Source organism: Spea bombifrons, chromosome 1 (genome assembly GCF_027358695.1).
Source record: "Spea bombifrons isolate aSpeBom1 chromosome 1, aSpeBom1.2.pri, whole genome shotgun sequence".
Classification (NCBI taxonomy): Eukaryota; Metazoa; Chordata; class Amphibia; order Anura; family Pelobatidae; genus Spea; species Spea bombifrons.
The window spans coordinates 12,306,471-12,325,790 of NC_071087.1; the positions used below are offsets into that span (position 1 = coordinate 12,306,471).

Below are 19,320 nucleotides of genomic sequence, written 5' to 3' on the forward strand. Positions count from 1 at the left end.
TACGTATCCAAGGTTTTTATTAATTTATAAACCCATTTTCTGCAGTTTTCATACAGATAATTACAGAGAACAGGGCGATGCGCTCGGAAAACAACGTGCGCAAACATTTGGAGATCCTAGAAACAGAGGGACATCAGGGGGGGGCAGAGAGCGACACGCGCAGGCTGAATACAAACGCAGTCCGCGTGGAGGGGCCCTGAATGGAATACGGTTATTGCCGTCGCCGCAGGCCTGCGTGAAGTCATTTGCACACACAAAATGTTAAGTTGTTAATGTAAGTGTACAATACACAGCGTGCCATCCCCCATTAACTTATACAATGCATTGTTACACCAACAGGGCACTTCTTCCCACTCTCGGTTTCTTTTATTGTATATTACGATACTGGGAAAGTATTCCTATCGTGACATGAACCCGGCAGATATGGGGTTAACCCTCTTGCAGTGACAGCGAGGACGCGGATTCGGCAGTTTGAATACGTTTGTCCCAGTCACCGCCCCCTACCCGGAGAAGGGCGCACGGCCACGTGACCAGACACAGCAACCGTCCGAGGAATAGTTGATTTACTGCCTGCCTCTTTGCCACCAATGCACTGGAGGGCAGTTCCTTTCCTATTGCTCCCCGAAAGGGCAACAGGGAAGCCTGCGTTGTATGACAGTGTACTGTGTGCAGTAGGCAGGCGGTTACAGTGAGAAGTAACGTTACGAGCGCAGTCCCGCTGCCTCTTGTTATAACCGGTTACCGCTCACCCCTCACCCGCCCCCCTATGAAATAACTCCATCTGTAGCAATAGAGAGCGGGCGCTCGGAAAGCGGTGCTTCCCTGTCACAAACACGCTCTGGGGATTAGAATGTAAGCTCACTGGTACAAGAAGTACGCTCGCGGGTGTTAACCCTTTTATTGCGCCGCCCCCCGGAGTTCTGGCTGAAGCACCAGGTGCTGTGTAGTGACTTCTGTGACAGACACGCGGGGTCCGCGCTCCGCAGCTGGCGGGAGGAGGGATTTTGGGTTACTGGGCTCCCGCATGTGGCCCAATGAGATGCCTCCCTTCATAACAACACAAGCATCTCCTTGGAGACGGGTAGGAGGGCAGTGCGGGGCAACACGGGGTGGGGATAGGCTGCAGCTCCGGCAGCAGGGGGAGGGGCCTATTGTCAACTGGGAAGAAAGTTAAAGGCTGGGAGGGAGAGGGATAACTTTTCAAATGCGATCTATTCTCCTATTTGCTCCCCGGGCTGCAGCTGGTTAATGGATCTGTGATCACTGCTGGCGAGTCTTGGCCGTGATTGGGAATAAAGGCAATTTCTTGCGCTGCGGCCGAGGTAAGAGGATCCCGGTGAGGGTCTATTGTGTGCCCGATCCCCCCTGGGCTGAGTATACTGTACATGTCATGAGGCCTGGCGCAGCCCTGCCTTCTGCATTGTCTGATATGTGTTAGCACTTTAAATGTCACCTCGCCTTCTGTGTGTCCCTGTGCGGTATTTACTGTTATTGCAGCCAGAATCCAGGGCCAGATGGATCCTTACAGTATAAAGTATATAGTATATGTTCTGCATGGAATTTATTCATAGAAACTTTATAGTACATAAAACAAATAATAATAATAATAATAATAATAATAATAATTAATAAATAGTTTGGGGATCCTTGGGCCAGAAAGCAGTTACATCTGATGAGTGGCAGCGCCTCCTGTGATGAGGATCTGTTTATTAAACACATGGCATTCCTAATAGATTGTTTGCGTTGCAGAATATGGTTTTGTGTGTTTATTGTTACTGTTCGGATACACTGTTTGTATAAGAGGAGGTGCCCAGCCTTCCTTCCAGTAGCCGGCGAAACATGCCAACTGTTGCTGCCAGTTTATTTTCCATTTCCCCCACCTAAAGGGGCAATAAGACTGACGGCGATAACGTATACATTTATTTACAATACGTTAAGGTTTGATTGTAAGCTCATGGGCCGTGACTCACCCTGCATTATACTCTTTGTTTTTCACATGGATATACATTCATTTATTTCCATGAGCCCCATGGGCATACGTTTAAAAAGTGAATGCAATAAAAACCAACATTGCAGGCTGAAATGTTTCAGAATACCTTGCTACTTAAAAAAGTACAGGAGGGAGGTTTATTTTAAAGAAGGAGAAATGTTAGAACAAGAGGTCATAATCTAACACGAGAGGGTCAGACGCTTAGGTGTAATGTAAGGTGGTAGATACGTGGAGCGGCGTCCCAGCAGATGTGGTAGTGGCTAATACAGTAAGGGAATTTAAACATGTATGGGACCGGTATATGGCTGCTGAATCTAAGACGAGGCCAAGCACTGATTAAGGTTGGAGCAATGGGCGGATGATACGGCTGTCTAATTCTATGTTTCTCCATTCTATTAATGAAGACGCGCGTCATGAACCTTTTAAACAGATTGCGTTATCGCAGCGCGCAGGGTGAGCACAGCTAATCTTTACTTAGAATGTCTTTTGGTGGCCGTGTGATAGAAAAGGCTCGATGCTTTAGTACTGATTTGTTTTTATTACGCGGTGAAAGTGCTAAACCGCCTATAATATTTCTTATTTACCTGGACAAAGAAAGGATACAGAATACTTACCCAAGAATACGTCTGTCTGTATTGTGGGCTGCCGATAATGTTACCGATATCGCCAGCCAGCCTTTATTTAAGGTGACAGTAACATTTATTGGGCTCCTGAAGGGATACGCCGGTCACCAGATCCCCTTTAATACGTGTGATAGCCGAGTTGCCCCGTAAAATTTCCGTTGGATCACCCTTGCAAATGCGTGGAGGGATTCTGCAGCCCCTAAGCGCGCAGGTGATGTGTCAGCCCGGTGCAGCATCGGGTCATGCAATAGTTCCAGGGGGGCTTCGCTGACCTGGAGCTGGTTTGTGACCGCACTCAAAGGGCTAACGATGACCATACCTAAAATTTTCTGTTGCCAAAATACTGGCAATATTTCTATGAGCACAGAATATAAAGATGTCCTGTTCTCTTGACCTTGAGTTTAAGCTACTCAGCCGTGGACACTTGAGTGCAGCTGGGAGGAACGTACTTCGAGTTGTAGAAAAACGGGCAGAATGTTGGCCATCGCTTTGTTTCTGTTACCTTGGTGGGCCGAGCAGTGGCCAAGTTAACTAATCACTAGCACATCCAGCATGACTCGGTTTGGGTCTCCATCCATTTGGGAATCCAACCGCATGGGACGGGAACACAGATGAGTTAAAGGTGAATTCCGTTAGATGCAAATGAAATGAACACAAATGTAACATGGATCCAGATAGAGGGGACTGGGAGATGGAGCTCTCTTCACGCGTTCCTCCTAAATGCTCCCTGTTTGACTTGGGGTAATTGGAACAGGATGTAGGTGGTGTGTTTGGGGCAGATGTCCACAAAGTGTCCCCCGCAGGTGATATCCTAACACCCCGTGTGATTACCTGCCCTGGGTTCCTGCTAAATAAATCCTCCTGATAGATCTTCTTCCCCGGACACAAACATCTTCTTCATGTTTATTGTTGCCAAGCTTCTTAAAATGTTACAACCTTTTATGACGTGTTTTAGGGATGCTTCCCTTCCTAATCATGTTGATTTTATTTGTTGGCTTCTCCAATGGTGCTGCTGAAAAGCCATCGGCCTCGCCTGGACTCGCTCCTGGGCTGATAAACCAAACCAAAACTGTTCATACCGGGCGTTTATTCAACAATATCGCACCAAACCGTTTACAAAATCCAGTTGATTAGGGGCGGTCCAAAAAAAAAAAAAAAGGTACCAGACAATTGCACCAAAACGGAGCAGATCGTGTGTGTTAGTGTTTGCCGGTTTCCACGGAGACCAGAGGAGAATAGCAGGTATCTGTGTTCCTCTGATAGGGTTGGACGTGGTGGGCTCTTGATTTAAGGCTTGTGTTATGCGGCCAACGAGAAAACAAACTCGTAGGAATGCAGACGGACGGACTGCTGACTTAATGAGATGCGTCGAGCCGTCTTTCTTTTAAATTAAATTTCATATGATTATTTCTGAAAAATGCAGTCTGAAATAATAAATTTCTCATTTGCTTGAAATTTGAATGATTACATTGTACTAAACCTTCAATAAACCTCTCTGCGCTCGTTCTTTACAGCTCTTTGTTTTGGAACTGATGTCATTGGTTTGATGATATCTGTATTTTTAGTGTCTAAAGTATCGTATAGCGGTAATTCTGGCTTTAGCGTACACTAAGCTGTATTTCACAAAGTCTCAGTAATGAAGAAAATACACAGAATAACAAATAATATCAATAAAGTGAAATGGTCCCTTTAAAAAAAATAGTGTTCAATTGTATTTTTTATGGTGTTTGTTGGTCGGGTTTCGGCAGTTAAATTTAGACGGGCAAACACATAATTTCACCTTTTATGGTTTGTTATTTTTCTATCAAAATTTACACAGTGGCTGACAGTGGCAGAAAAAGTTTTAATACGAGAAGTTCGATTTCCAGAGCTTTCTTAAAATTAAATTATCCATTATACAGGGCAAGCTCATCCCTTTCTGCTGGAGAAACCTGCCGGCGTTTGTCTTTCATGAAGTAAAGTGGAGTGAGGGAGTGGAAAGCGCCACTCTCCCGCTCGCTCTCCTGCACGTTCTCCCGCTCGCTCTCCTGCACGTTCTCCCGCTCGCTCTCTTGCACACTCTCTTCCGCACACTCTTCCGCTCACTCTGCCGCTCTCTCTCCTGCACGTTCTGCCGCTCGCTCTCCTGCTCGCTCTCCCGCTCGCTCTCCCGCACGTTCTCCCTTTAGTGAATAAACCAGAAAGACTTGAACTCTTTGCTATGCTTGCGATAAGCAGCAGTAATATGCAAATTACATGTCGGACGCTGGTCACTGATTGGTTGACATCTTGATTATTATTATGTTTGAAAGGTACTTTTGCGATCAGAATCTTGCTCGGTGCGCTGCTTATTCTTTATGAGCCGAGTGTTTCCAGTCCGGTCTCTTTGGCCGTCGGGCGGCAGCCTTTTGTTTTCAGATGAAGATTCCCGTCTGGATTTAAAAGCTTACGCACTTTTACCTGTCTCGCCCTTATCACAAGCGACAGAGGATCCCGAGCTTAGCTCATTATTAATTTACCTGCCAGCGTCGGATTTCCGCAGCCTTGGGGTTATCCTTGAGTGACAAGGGTATTAACCCTTGGAATACCTGGAGGTGGGTGATCTGTATAAAACGGGTGTTACAGGGAATGGATAATTTAAAACTTGAATATCTTAACACCCAGCGGTAGTTTATGGGAGAGGGGTTCCTGTGCCGTGTTCTGGCGCCCGGGATTGTAGGACGAAGTCCGTCAAGATAAGAAGATTAGAGTGTGTTCCACAAGTTCCCGGCACGAAAAGGGTTAAATAACTCAGCTGCCTGTGCCGCTTAAAATAATAATTACAATATTAATCATTTACCTGGAAAACGCTTTTGGTGAGCGTGCAAATCACTTCGTAGAAAACATAATAAAAGTTCCCTATCGCCCAGGAAGGATGGTGGGAAATAGGATCGGTTTAGGGGGGACGCCCTGGTGCTGGACGGTTGCCAGTGCCCCGGACGCTGGATTATCTCAGTTTCAGACCGTGAACCTTCTGTCCAGGTGCAATGCAAAAGATATTAGCGTGGGGGATGGGCAGTATAAAATAAATGTACGTATTGCTTTTGAATTTAAATAGGGAGTTTACAGAAAAATACAATTATTATTATTGATAAATCCCATTTACCTCGGCTTCTGGTCACAGGATCACCTTACTGCGCCTTGTGTTATGGACACGTTCATGGAGAAGAGCTCAGATAACCACATTTATTGTCATCCATTGATTGTCATTGAAGTGACGGAGGATGACGGGTCTTGCTTTCCTTTCCGGTTCCGGTGTCGGTTCCCTGGTCCGGATTTATTGAAAAGACCCCTGGTGACGGGTGGCCAGTAGAAAACGTATCCAGTAGTGAGCTCACTAAGGGTTACTTCTAGAAATATGTGCGCTTGAGAATGAAATCCCGTCCATGGCAATGTACAGAAGGAAGCGGTAATGACGTTTTCTACCATTCAGTGACATAGAAACTGATAATCTGCAGAACAGAATAATAAATTTGGATTCCTGAAGCCACACCGCAGCCATTGGCTCCCGGTCTTCCTTCTGGTGGTCTTGTATTGTCATCCTATACCTAGACGTGTTAGCCCTAGGCGTGTAACTGGGTGCTGCGTGTATCTGTTGATGCTGCATGGAATCAGTGGTATTAGTAGACAATCAGATGTATGATTTATGTTCCATTGATGACTTGAATGGAAGTGATACCGAGCATGCGCAGGAAGCATACTTAAGTATGCTCCCTGCTTCCAGCAGAGGCCGTGTTAAATGAAACAGAAGTCTCGTTTTCTAACGCCAATGACTAGTGATTTCATGACATCAATGTGCATTTAACATGAAAATAGGACCAAAACTGGCCAAACGCTTGATTACAAGGTTATGTCTTCACTGCTAAAGTATAAATATAATTTGTGGCATTCGCTCTGAAGCTTCATAGTCCCAGAAACCCATTATATGTCATTAAAAAGAAGCTCACAGGAAGAAAGCAAGCTGGGTGGATTTGTCTGGTTTTGTGGCATATATATTAAAAACTATGGTTTAACTCTGTTCAGAGCTGCGGTATAATACGGCGCTATATAAAACAAGAAATAATAACGGTGAATGAACCGATGGTGTCTCGGGGCAGCAGAATACTCGCCAGCTCCAGAGCGTGCTTGCGCAAAAGTTCCAGGGGGCATAACGACGAGACCCCCATGTGCTTGCACAGACCGCGCTCCCACTGAAGTCATTGAGGATACTTTGCCAGAGATTGGGTGCTTTAACCAACCAAAACTGGCATGAAAACTGCACAGTGGAGGGGTGGTGCTCTGCAGCCCTGGTGCTGCAGCTTCTCTAGTTATTGAATACGTATTTAAATACTAACAAAGTGTCCCTGATTATAAATGTAATGGCTTAGCTGAACATGTAGCGGTTTACCTGCTGCTGAACTATAACCCCCCCTTAGCCTCTGCCAGCGCTGTTTACTCCCAGGATTCCCAGGATGATGGGAGTTGTGGTTCACGTGGAAGGTTTTCCTATATAATTCACGCACCGTGTGTTTGATGGCGTCCCTGTACATTTCCTGATTGAGGGGGTTGAATTTGGGGACCCGCTTCAGACGAGCCTGCGCTCGGTGCTGCGGTAGGGAATTTGTTTTGCTTTTTAAATAAAGCTTTTATAGTAAATGGGTCACTAAGCAAACGTTCCTCACGGCAACGGGCGTTCTACCTTTATACATGTTTTGATGAAACGAATCCATTTCCATTCAGATCCAAATATTTGACTTCCTCCTGGCGACTCATTAGCATAGTAAGAAGTACGCGTTGTAATTAGAAATACCAGAACTTCAGATGAATCGTTGACTTAATGAATGCTTTAGCATGTTTTTCTCATTGTTTTTTTTACTAACTGGTGTTAATGCGTTCTTTGCTTTTTATTTCCAGGGATCTACGGCCCCCGCTGCATAAAATCGGACTGCGTGCGAATGATGTGTTTTTTGTGAAAAAAGCATATTATCTCCTGAAGCGTCGCCCCCGTCATACGTGTTCCGGAAATGCACAGGTCTGCCGATCCCAAGAAAAGCAGACTGAAAATGCATGCGGCCCCCCGACTCAGGAGCGTGGAGGTAGCAAGAGGAAGGTCGGGGTATGGATTTACTGTATCTGGACAGGCACCGTGCGTCATCGGTACCGTCATTAAGGAAAGTCCGGCCGAGTATGTGGGTCTTAAACCCGGGGATCATATATGTGCCGTGAACGAAATCAACGTTAAGAAGGCTTCCCATGAAGATGTGGTAAAGCTGATCGGAAAATGTTCTGGCGTTCTCCATATGGTCATCGCTGAAGGGATCCATCGCGTCGACTCCTGTTCTAGTGACGAGGAGGTGGCTTTTTACGAAGGGAAAACCTGCTTAAAACCCAGGCCGGATTCCAAGGCGCTGGGCATCAACCGAGCCAAGAGGGTCGTTGAGGAAATGCAGTCGGGTGGCATATTTAGCATGATCTTTGAGAACCCTAGCAATTGTGCCGGCAAGCCCAGCAACCATGCCCCGAAACAAAGGTCTAGGTCCATGTCGGCTTCACATTATGAAATGAGAAGGGAGAAAGCAAAGAACACGCACGTGCTTTCGAGAGACGATGTATCCAAGGTACTGAGTAATGACTGTCTCTTCTCAAACGGACTGCAGAACCTAGAGGACTTTGAGCTGGATGCGAGTATCTTAAATGTGGGCATGGTCGTTGGCTACCTTGGTTCAATTGAACTCCCTTCTACCAGTTCGAATCTTGAATACGACAGCTTACAGGCCATCCGTGGCTGCATGAGGAGACTTCGGGCCGAACAAAAGATTCATTCGTTGGTACTGATGAAAATCATGCACGACAGTATCCAGCTCTGTTCCGACAAAGCAGGTGTCGTGGCTGTGTACCCCGCAGAAAAGCTGGCATTTAGCGCAGTGTGCCCTGATGATCGAAGGTTCTTTGGACTGGTAACAATGCAAAGCAGCGATGACCAAAGCTTGGCTCAAGAGGAAGAAGGGATTTTGAGGACATCGTGCCACGTTTTCATGGTAGACCCCGAGTTGTTCCATCACAAAATACATCAAGGTGTTGCCCGGAGATTCCGGTTTGAATGTACCCCGGATCCAGACACCAATGGTTGCTTAGAGTTTCCACCGTCCTCTTTGCCTGTTCTGCAGTTTATCTCTGTTCTTTATAGAGATATGGGGGAATTAATCGAAGGCATGAGAGCAAGAGCCTTTCTGGATAACGACGCAGACGCCCATCAGAACAACAGTACGAGTAGCAACAGTGACAGCGGAATAGGGAATTTCAACCAGGAGGAAAAAACAAATCGAGTCCTTGTTGTCGATTTAGGAGCGGCTCCAACCAAACATGTCCCTCATGGAGTGTGGGAAAACGCGACACAGAGGGCGCCGAATCAGTCATTGCCGCACTGGAACGGTTATTGTCACGAAGAAGAGGGCCATTTCTCGTACCTCGGAATACAGGCTGATAAACAACAAAACTTTAAGAAACATTTGGGTCCGTCTGCCCGTATCGAGGTGCCGGTTATTCCGAGAGGGCAAATGCCTCCGTCGAAAAAGGCTAGTGCAATGGAGGTAGGAGGCCAAAAGTGGCTGCCTGTTCATGTCATACGGGACTGGCAACATGGAAATGTTAGCGACCAGGAGTCGTATGCCGAGTCTACCGACGGGTGGTCCAGTGTGAACTGCAGCACGCTTCCCCCGCCGATGAGCAAAATCCCAGCGGACAGGTACCGCGTGGAGGGGAACTTTGCCCAGCCCCCGCTTTCCGCTCACAAGGATGACTGGTCTAAAAAAGTGTTCGATGTTCCTAATGTTTTTGGAGCGTCTCAAGCCTCAAAGAAGGTCAAGGAGGATAGAAAGGTAAGACTGGATCTTGGAAGAGGTTTCGCGTGTAGAATTGTCAGTGTTATTTTTATAGTTGGATGTTGTGCTGCATAAGGGACATTTGTATAGGGCAAGTATACATCATACTCAAGTTGTATAGCTCACAATAGTGTCCCCTTTCGACCCATATAAGAAAAAAATCTATTGGCTGGCTGGCAAAAGAAATCCTGATCCCTGCTAACATTCAGGAATCTGGGACAAGCCCCCCCCCTGTAAACCCACTTTCCCATTTAAAAAAATACCATAAATAGTTAAAATATATTTTTTAAACAAAAAAATGTTTTTTTGTTGACTTCGTCTCCTATCATTATCGAAAGCGGGTTCGCCAGAGATGGAAAAAGGCCGGCATGCTTGGAGGCATATGTATTTTCTACCTAGGGGCTGCGGTCCCCCCCCCCATTTTTTTTTAAAATATATCATGTGATAGGGTGTGTGATTTGCCCTAAACTAGGTATCTTTTGATAGCTTACCCCATCCAGAAGAAACAATGTATAGGTTTCCCTCGTTAAAGTGTACAATGTATACAGGATTGTTGCCTTAATGTAACTATAGCAAAACTCTGAAAATTGGCAGACGAACCCCTTGCCCTGACCCCTTGCACCCGAAGGGTTAATAGCGGCAATTCCCAACGCGCAGGGCACCATCTGCAGTCCGTTGCTGTGTTCTGGCTGAACGCCAGCCTCGTACATTATTATGGGGTTTTTGTAGCATTCTGGCATCGGAAGACAGAGTATTATTTTTTTGTAGAATGACCGGGTTTTAAGTGCAGACGCTGTACATAATTCTTGAAACAATATCTGAGCCGGTGGAGGATCGGGGGATGGAGATTTGAAACTATTCACACACACAGAGCCCATATACAAGTTCCACTGCGGAACGGTGCGGCGTCTGTTTCACAAATGACTTCTTGCTATTGTTCTCTGATACGTCCCCTGGGCCGCGTGGTAACTCCTGGGCCGCATGATAACTCCTGGGCCGCATGATAACGCCTGGTGCCTTGCCACTTAGCTTAGTTCACGTGGATATGTCGGGGGCTGCTGTGGGTTTTAGGCTTCATATACATTAAAGACACAAATCTGCTTCCCGCAGGCAGCGCGGTACGGAGTCGGCGTGTTCGCCTGGTAGATTGGGTTTAGATAACAGCGAGAAGTCGTACGCACGGCTGATATGCAGTCTGATACTAGTAATAATAAAAACAATTGGTGGCAGTTCCTCTTTACGTTCACGTTTCCTGGTGGCTGCTGCTGTTCATTTCCTAGAACATGCGCACTGCGGCACCGGGTTCAGGATCACAATCTGCGGGCACAGTTGCTGATAACAGTCCGTCAAGGGCTGTACCTAGAAACCACGGGGGCCCCCAGACTTCACCAAGCACAACCATGTCCCACAGAGCCAGCCACCTTTGACCCCAAACCGCTTGTCTGTGCCATCATTTCCCCTAAACAGCTTGCCAGTGCCCCCAGCTTCTGTGTGCCATCATTTCCCCCAAACAGCTGGTCAGTGCCCCCAAACAGCTGGTATGTGCCATCTTAGCCTCCAAACAACTTGCCACCCCCCCCCCCCAAGCAGCCTGCCTATTCCATCTTTGCAAGTAACTGGGAGAGGGGCAAATGCATATGGGGGGGATTCTGCCGAATGTCTGGTGTTTCCTATGAAGTGTTATAATGTTTATACCTCTTTATGTTCAGCAGCTTCATTTGCGCCTAGATATTTTTTGGTTTCTTTGGTCTTTAGTTAGACAAGATTAGAGTAATTCCAGTCGATTCCGGACATCTGCTCGACAATTGTATATGTGATGTCCATGTACCTGATTTAGTGCCAGTGTGTGTGTGGGGGATTTTGTGTAATATGCAAGATGCACCGTGTTGTGTTGTGTATATTTGTACAAACGGTTTGTGTTGATTGAATAAACCTTACCCGGCTACGCTGTTACTGTACGTGACTTGGTGGTAAAGCTCATGTCCCGGGCCCGTCACCAATTTCACGAGCGTGCAGCGAACAGGAAACCTCTTTGTTTCGGCTCCAGCACCGCGCTCCTGTTACAGAGAGAAATGGAAAGCCGCTGAAACCCGATATAAAGCACACTGCTGCAGCAACGTCCGGCAAAAAGCAATATAACTGAGCTACCGGCCTCGTTAGCACATATACCGCGTGTGCTAAGTCTAAGGGAACATATAGGAGGCATAAGGATAGCCAGCTGCTCTTCAGTTACAACTCCCAAGACTCTTAGCCTACTGTATGCAAGCTGAGGATGAAGAGGGACGTTGAACATAATAATAATAATAATAATAATAATAATAATTAATTCTGCTTCCTCCACTTAACAGAAACACAATATAATGTCATTAACCCTTAGAGGGGCAGCATAAATATTTCTCCTATTCCGTGAACCCCCTCCGCACCAGGGGGGCGGGACCCTGTGATACACTCATATCCATCAAAATAGGAAGGAAAGAGGGATAATCTTTACTTAATAGGGACACTTGGGATATATGCCTGTGACCAAATAAACCCCAGTGAACATGCGTTTAACAGTAATGTTATATATGTTGTATTTCTGTATTGGTGAGGTCACCGCAGCTTGCATTACCCTTCTGTGTATTCACCTTGACAATGTTTTTGTTACTATGTTGTAATTATTATTATTATTATTATTATTATTATTATTAAGTATTTTTTTCTTGTTAGAGCTCAAAGTTTGCCCACATGATTGGACTGGACCGGGCTCCGCAGCGCTCGTCAGGTCGAAGATCATTTGGAAGGTCCAAAAGATTTAGCATCACCCGCTCTCTAGATGATCTGGAGGTAAGATTACACATATATATAAGATATATGTTATAGATATTTCTTTATTGGAATCTTCGTTTACACTATACAGTATACCAATTGTCTTATTTCCTTACACATTTCTATATATATATATATAGTCTTATATTTTCTTTCCAAATATTTCCTTTGTCAAGGGATTGGTGGTGTAACGTCCCGTAGACTTCTTATTTTACCATGGCCGTTTAGATTAGATGATCTTACTCGATATATATGACTATATTAGGCAGAAAACTAGAAGGTTAACGCTGCAGGTGGCAGGGGTTAATACAGTGAGGGCATTTAAGCATCCCTGGGAGGGGCATAAAACCAGGCTGATGTCGTACAAGGGTAGAAAGAACAATTGATGGGCCAAATGGTTCTTATCGACCGTCCGTATTTCTATATTTTAGCTATATAATTTAAAGTAGATAGTTTGACATTTTAAAGAAATTCAATCTTCTCTCAGCGTTTAAAGGGAAAATTGGAATGTGCTGGTTGCATGCGCAACGCACAGCAATATTAGGTTACCATCGAACTTGGTTTCTGTAGTTTTCCTTGGCATTCTGTCAGATTTTACTGTTTTTCTGCTAAGTATATAAGCCATAGTTACCTATCCTGAAGCAGCCGGGGTATTATGATACTCCTGCCTGTGAACAGGTGGAATAATTTAATTGACTGAGACCCTGTCCAAACATCATTTTTTTTTGGTATCCATAAAACTTTGTCTCCCTGTTATCTTCTCATTGACCGAGGCTGTCCCCTCAAAGAGCCGCTTAAAAAAGATTGTTTCAGATTGTATTTCACGTTGTCTCTGGTGCCCCTTGTGGCTGTGCTTGGAACTGCAAAACAAAAATAAAAACTGCTTTACTTTTTAGGCAGTTCAGCGGATCGGCTACCTAGATTCATTCTTTGCAGACCTTTCATTATTCAGCAGCTTTGGAACATTTCTCATTTGAGAGTTTGCACATATTTCTTCTGATTGGATGATTCTATTGGTTGCTATGGCAATAAGACCACTGATAAAGTTTCCGGCAGAATCATTTCTATACGTACGCCCGCTGTGTTGATATCTTCGCCCCCTACCACACTGTGCTCATTAACCCTTATTTCCCTGGATCACATATGATGCGTTATATTTTTGCTGTATGTGGAACTATGGAGCAAATTTTGAACTTGCGACGTATTCTCTGGGGTAAAACCTGGCGCGCGGCTCACTGTGACGCTGCTATCATTGTTAAATTGCATGTTAAGCGCTACGGAATATGATGGCGGCATGGCGCTATATAAAACAATAAATAATAATAATGTATAAAATCTGGAATGGAAGCAGTAAAGCTCATGTTTCCTTCTTTAAGCTTTCTTTGTCTAGATCCTTTAAATTCCATTGGAAACATTCCCAGGTTTAGATTTTGTGCATAAAATCCCTATTTTGATCTACTTTTGGCACATGGCTACAGAATTATGCTTTTTTCCCCTTTACTTTAAATTCATCTATCCTAGCAAGTTTGACAAAAAATGTTTTCTACAATATAGTACTGTTGTCTTCTTTTTTGTTAAAAAAGTATATATTTTTATTTTATAGTGCAAACTATTTATGCAGCGCTTACAAAAAAAGTGGTCTGACAAAACTAGAATTCACAGAATAAGAAGAACCGATGCATTCGCTAAAGAGGGCTTGCAATCTAGATGAAATGGCTAATAGAAACAAAACAGTCTCTTATTTTTTAACCCCTTAAGGACAATGGGCGGTCTTGAACTCATTGAAAACAATGCATTTTGAGCCCGTACATGTACGGGCTTTGTCATTAAGGGGTTAAACTTGAATAGAGGTGGTGAGCGCATCAATAAACAGACTGCCACTGGAAAAGTGTTTTGTTTTTTCTCTTCTTACATTGGGGTATAAAGCGCAGGATCTATGATTTGGATATAGGAGGCATCGCCGTCTCTTTAAGGGTTTTTCATTCTGCTTTCTTGTAACTATGTGTATTTTTTTTTTTACTATGATTTTCTTTTGAATGTTAGAGGCTCCCATCCCTTTAATCCTCTACAAAACCCTTAGAACAAGATGGCCATTGTTATCAGTCAATGGTGGAACGGGAACACAAAAGTCCATAACGAAGGACTGTATTTCCAGTTACGAGGCCGTTCCTCATTCAGTGAATTCTCTGTAGACCAGCACGGGGCTGGAAATGTCTCAGAAGGCAGCAAGCCATGGCTTCTAACATGTTACAGCTGGAGCTAAGTGGCTTTCATTGTGATGTTTAAGTATGTAATCCAAGGTCTGGCCTGCTTTAGTGTGTGGGTCGTGCATTGTTCATACTCCCTTACGTGAGCGCGATGTGTATCTTCTACCGTCAGAACATACAACTAAACACACTACACGAAGTAGATGAGAAATCCAGCGCAGACGGAGTTAATGTTGTAAATGAGTATTGTAGCTGGAAACGGCTTATTTTTAATGGAATATCTTCAGAGGAGTACAGAGGCCCTTTATCACTCCCATCACTCCTGTGTTCCAATGGCCCTTTATCACTCCCATCACTCCTGTGTTCCAATGGCCCTTTATCACTCCCATCACTCCTGTGTTTCATTGGCCCTTTATCACTCCCATCACTCCTGTGTTCCAATGGCCCTTTATCACTCCCATCACTCCTGTGTTCCAATGGCCCTTTATCGCTCCCATCACTCCTGTGTTCCAATGGCCCTTTATCGCTCTCATCCCTCCTGTGTTCCAATGGGCCTTTATCACTCCCATCACTCCTTTGTTGTGCCAATAAACTTCGTTTATCTGCAGACCTGGAGGCTGCCATTATTGTCCGTTGTGATATTTTGTGTGGGTTTTCCCGCTAAACCACCACTGAGCTGATTCCTTATGGCAATGCTAATGAAGTCTTCCTCCATAGACTTTCATTAGTCAAAGTGCCCAACTGGGTGATTAAGACTGAGGTGTTCTATTGTTTAACACAGTTGGTGTTATAGGAAGTCGGTGTGTTTAGTAGCAGATTGGGCTGAGATACAAGCGCTGGAACTCACACAAACCGCAAATATACAGCTGCTGAAAACATTATGTCATGCAAAAACTTATTTTGATCAAATTGTGGCAACCAGAATAAAGTTTCATTATAAATCCTATGATTTTAGAAACTGGTAGCGAACGCTATTAAATTCCACTTTAGCACCACGTTTTGCTTACTCGACCCCCATCTATTCCAAACCCCTCGGTGACAAACACGCTGTCTTTTAGAAATCAATTAAAAGTTCTAAATGCCCCCGACGAGCATCTGCGTGTTTTTTTTTACAATGAAATTGAATTGGGTTTATTGTGTCCTCTGATCTCTGAAAGTCAGCCTCGCATTTAATAATCGCTGAGCTATCGCTTTCCATGATTTTATGGAGAAGAATCCGCGTGACGAGGTAATTGTCTCACACTTTCACCTAAGGAGGAATATTAACTAGAACGGCAGGGAAAGTTGTTCTTAATAACGCCTCTCCCACTATGATGATCCCTGTTACCGTCGTTCCCAGTGCTGGTGCTCAAGGGGTTAATGCTCTTCCGTGGGCCGCACTGGGACCAGTACAAATGTCAATAAAACAATTTCTCCTGGCTGAGAAATAAAGCCTGAGCGGCTATCGAGGTGAAGTTCCTGCGATGGAATTGAACTCGTATAACACCGTAATTCTCGCTCCCCCGGCAGATTTCTTTTCTTATATTTCTACTAAATTGTTTTTGTGCTCGCTGGCGTTTCATCGGCGATCTGAGGAGCCGGGGAGACGCTCCACGCCGGTCGGATTAGAGTGTATATAGAATTTCATAAAAAGATGATAAAAAGGGGCAGACGGAGTAAACGGAGGGTAGTAAAGGAAAGGTTCGTTTTTTATATATTGGAGGATAGAAATTGCCATCGAATGTCAGAATCATTATAACAAAGTACAGGAGGGACGTTTATTTCAAAGGAGGAGAAATGTTACAACACGAGGTCATAATCTAACACGGGTGTCAGAGGCTTCGATGGAAAGTAAGGAAGTTTTACTTTACTGAGAGGGTGGTAGATAATGGAACAGCCTCCCAGCAGAAGTGGCATAGCAGTAAGGGAATTAAAAAAAAACATACGTGGGACAGAGCACGTTTGGTGTAAAACCCGTATATTGTTGTGATTTTGGTAACCTGAAAAAAAACCGATTAGCCTTCATGTTAATATGTTGATCTTAAAGCTACAGACCACGTGAAAGCGACTTTCGCCCCTGTGGGTGGTATGTGTCTCCTCAACCTGCGAGAGCCCTGGGCGTTGGAGGGTTCTGCGCAGTACCTTAGCTGTCCCTAGCGCTGAACTCTTCTGGACAGAGGGTTCTGATGTCGTTCCCCGAGGGCACCTATGACCACTGGGGCCGCTTTGGCCTTCACTCTCCACATCTTCTCTAGTTCTTCTCCATCTTCCCATACTTTCCCTTCACATGGTATCTGTGCCGTTCACAATTCAGAGCTGGATACATTATTATTATTATTATTGTAATATAAAAAAATATTATTTCAGTGCACTACTTTCAACAAGAACTGCCTGTTTTGGGGGGGAAAAAAATCTCTAAAAATCCCACACAGCGTTCTCAACCCTGTGATTCGAACACCTTGAAGAACAGGCTCAGACGGCGTTTCTTCCATAAGAAGTCCTCCTTGTTCCGCGCAGACCTTCGCGCCGAGCTTCCGTACTAAAAGGGAACAGACCTCTAAGACCGGCGATAAAAAAACAAACCCGTAACATACATCCCACCGCGATCTAAACACCAAAAACACTGCGCCCATTCACTCGTAAATACCGGCTGCCTTTAAGGATGGCACCCGGGGTCAGCTGTTGTATATTATGATTATTATTGTGCTTTGGTGATTGATATTTATCATTATTACAGTAAAAATGCCTGCGTGTCACCAGTCTGTGTTTAATCGAGATGTGAACACTTCATTATTCCATGTTCTTCAGGCTGTTCCAGCGCCGTCTCTTTAATTATCGAGGGCCGGATGATTAATGTCATGAATCCCACTAATGCCTCTCAATCCCCCCCCCCCCGCTTGTTGAATAGGAGTTAATACTTTGCAGATGCCTCCGGCCCTTCCAGGAGAGACGGACTGCCACTAAAATATTTAAATTGGCGTACAGATATCTTGTATCTAACACCAGACCAAGGACCGATTACGTCGTGGGGAGGAAAAACAGGCCGGATGCCGTCAAATCCTATGTTTCTAACCATCCTTTTTCTTTTCTAAAATCAATTTTTATTGAGTTTTGCGAAGAAAACATTCAGAAATACAGTGAGGCGCATGTGGATGAGAATCCCCTCACCTGTTGTTTCTGTAGTTCAGGTTGTTATGTTATATACTCCCCGTTGTACTGCGCTACCGAATATGATGGCGATATATAAAATCAATAACAACAACAACAGTAGCATCCACCACGCTTTGAGAATTATGTTGAAAGTAAATCGCATTCCTCCCGAATGTGTTGCAGGAAGAGGACAATATATATATAAAGTGTACATATGTGTGTATATGTATGTATCAGTCTGTGTGTATATATATGTGATATGTTTATGTATATCTATCCATATATTTATCGCTTGTCGGCACACACATTCACACAACCCCCACCCAACTACACCCCCATCTCCATTTCAAACAACATGGGGTTCCTAACTATGTTGACGTGATTTCCGAAGCAATGAAAGCACATGTTAAAAAAAATATATTGCAAAAAAAAACCCAACCTGTTTGCTCGATGGTATGACGAACCCTTTCGGTGTTATAGAAAGAAAATATGGAAAAAGCCTGAATATAAGACGACCCTATGATAAAAACACATTGCAGTAGCGTGGGATGGTGATTTAATCCATATGTCATGTGTACAGAATCTTGTATACTCACATATGTATGTGTGTGTGTATATATATATATAATTTCCCAGATAATAGAACACACGGATACTAAACACAAGCATAACTTTTTCACAGTTACATAGCGGCCCTTATTTTTGGTTCTCCGTGTGGTTATAGGAGTTCCGCGTTTGGTTGTCTGTGGGATCAGACGTCACCCATATGCTTTTTTTCTTCACAGAAACGGGGAAAAGGGGTCACAGTTCAAATGTGCAAACATTTTGCCTTGTCACGTCTGACATTTAGTGTTAAATAACACCCAGAGATGCTCTCTATAAAACTCCACGTAATGTATCTGATTTCGCCTTCTCTGTTACAAAATGTCTCGGTTACCAAAAATAATTTGCACCCGGCTGCGTTAAAGGGGGTTACCTCCCACCATACATATGAATCTTAAGTATATGTAGTGTTGTAAGGGACACGGATGTAATATTTGTGGCAAAAGCGTCTTGAGTTACTTTACATGTCTATGAGGTTTATTCACCAAAGGGAGAGCGTGCAGGAGAGCGCCATTCATCATGTTCATCAAGCTCCACGAGCACGAGGGGCTGAGCTGGCCCTGTATAATGCATTAATCAAGGACAAAAATATTGGGATAAACTGCAGCAGAGGCTCCATGGGGCAGACCCTGTATAATGTATAGTGATGATGGGGGGTTGAAACCCCAACTCTCCTGCAAACTCACCCTTTAGTGAATAAACCACCACGGGAGTACCTACCCACCCATGATCCTCTCCTGGTCGTAAAGCTACTTCTCAACACATGGAAGCCTAGCGCCATCAATTAACGCAACGCTTAAGAGAAAATACTTTGTAAGATGGCAAGAGCAGGGCGCGCGTCTCCTTCTGTATCAAGAATTAATTGTTAATTGACGTTTATTTTCACTACGCCCCATAGTAACAGCGCTATGGCGTCTGCTGGCGCTATGTAACTAAATGTGATATAATGCAGCTTTTGTGTTCAGCCGACTGCTGTAAGGACATCATGCGATTGCTGCATTTCACCACTAGGTGGCACTTTTGTAGCTTTATACAAAGGATTAAAGTAATGCCTTGTGCTGTTACCCCACTGCGCTGGGGAG

The 19,320-nt window shown here is 44.4% G+C and overlaps 1 protein-coding gene across 2 annotated transcripts in view; it reads left to right on the forward strand.

Moving 5' to 3' along the window:
- The first annotated feature begins 1,153 nt into the window (after nucleotides 1-1,153).
- The window catches only part of RGS12 (regulator of G protein signaling 12), a 61,516-nt gene continuing 43,349 nt past the window's right edge, over nucleotides 1,154-19,320 (forward strand). The window contains exons 1-3 of one of the 2 annotated variants that reach the window (XM_053458229.1): nucleotides 1,154-1,322; nucleotides 7,525-9,488; nucleotides 12,201-12,317. In XM_053458229.1, coding sequence (XP_053314204.1) covers nucleotides 7,635-9,488; nucleotides 12,201-12,317 — 1,971 coding nt within the window. In that variant the 5' untranslated portion in view covers nucleotides 1,154-1,322; nucleotides 7,525-7,634. The remainder of the gene's footprint in view (nucleotides 1,323-7,524; nucleotides 9,489-12,200; nucleotides 12,318-19,320) is intronic. The other variant, XM_053458230.1, reaches the window with a different exon arrangement.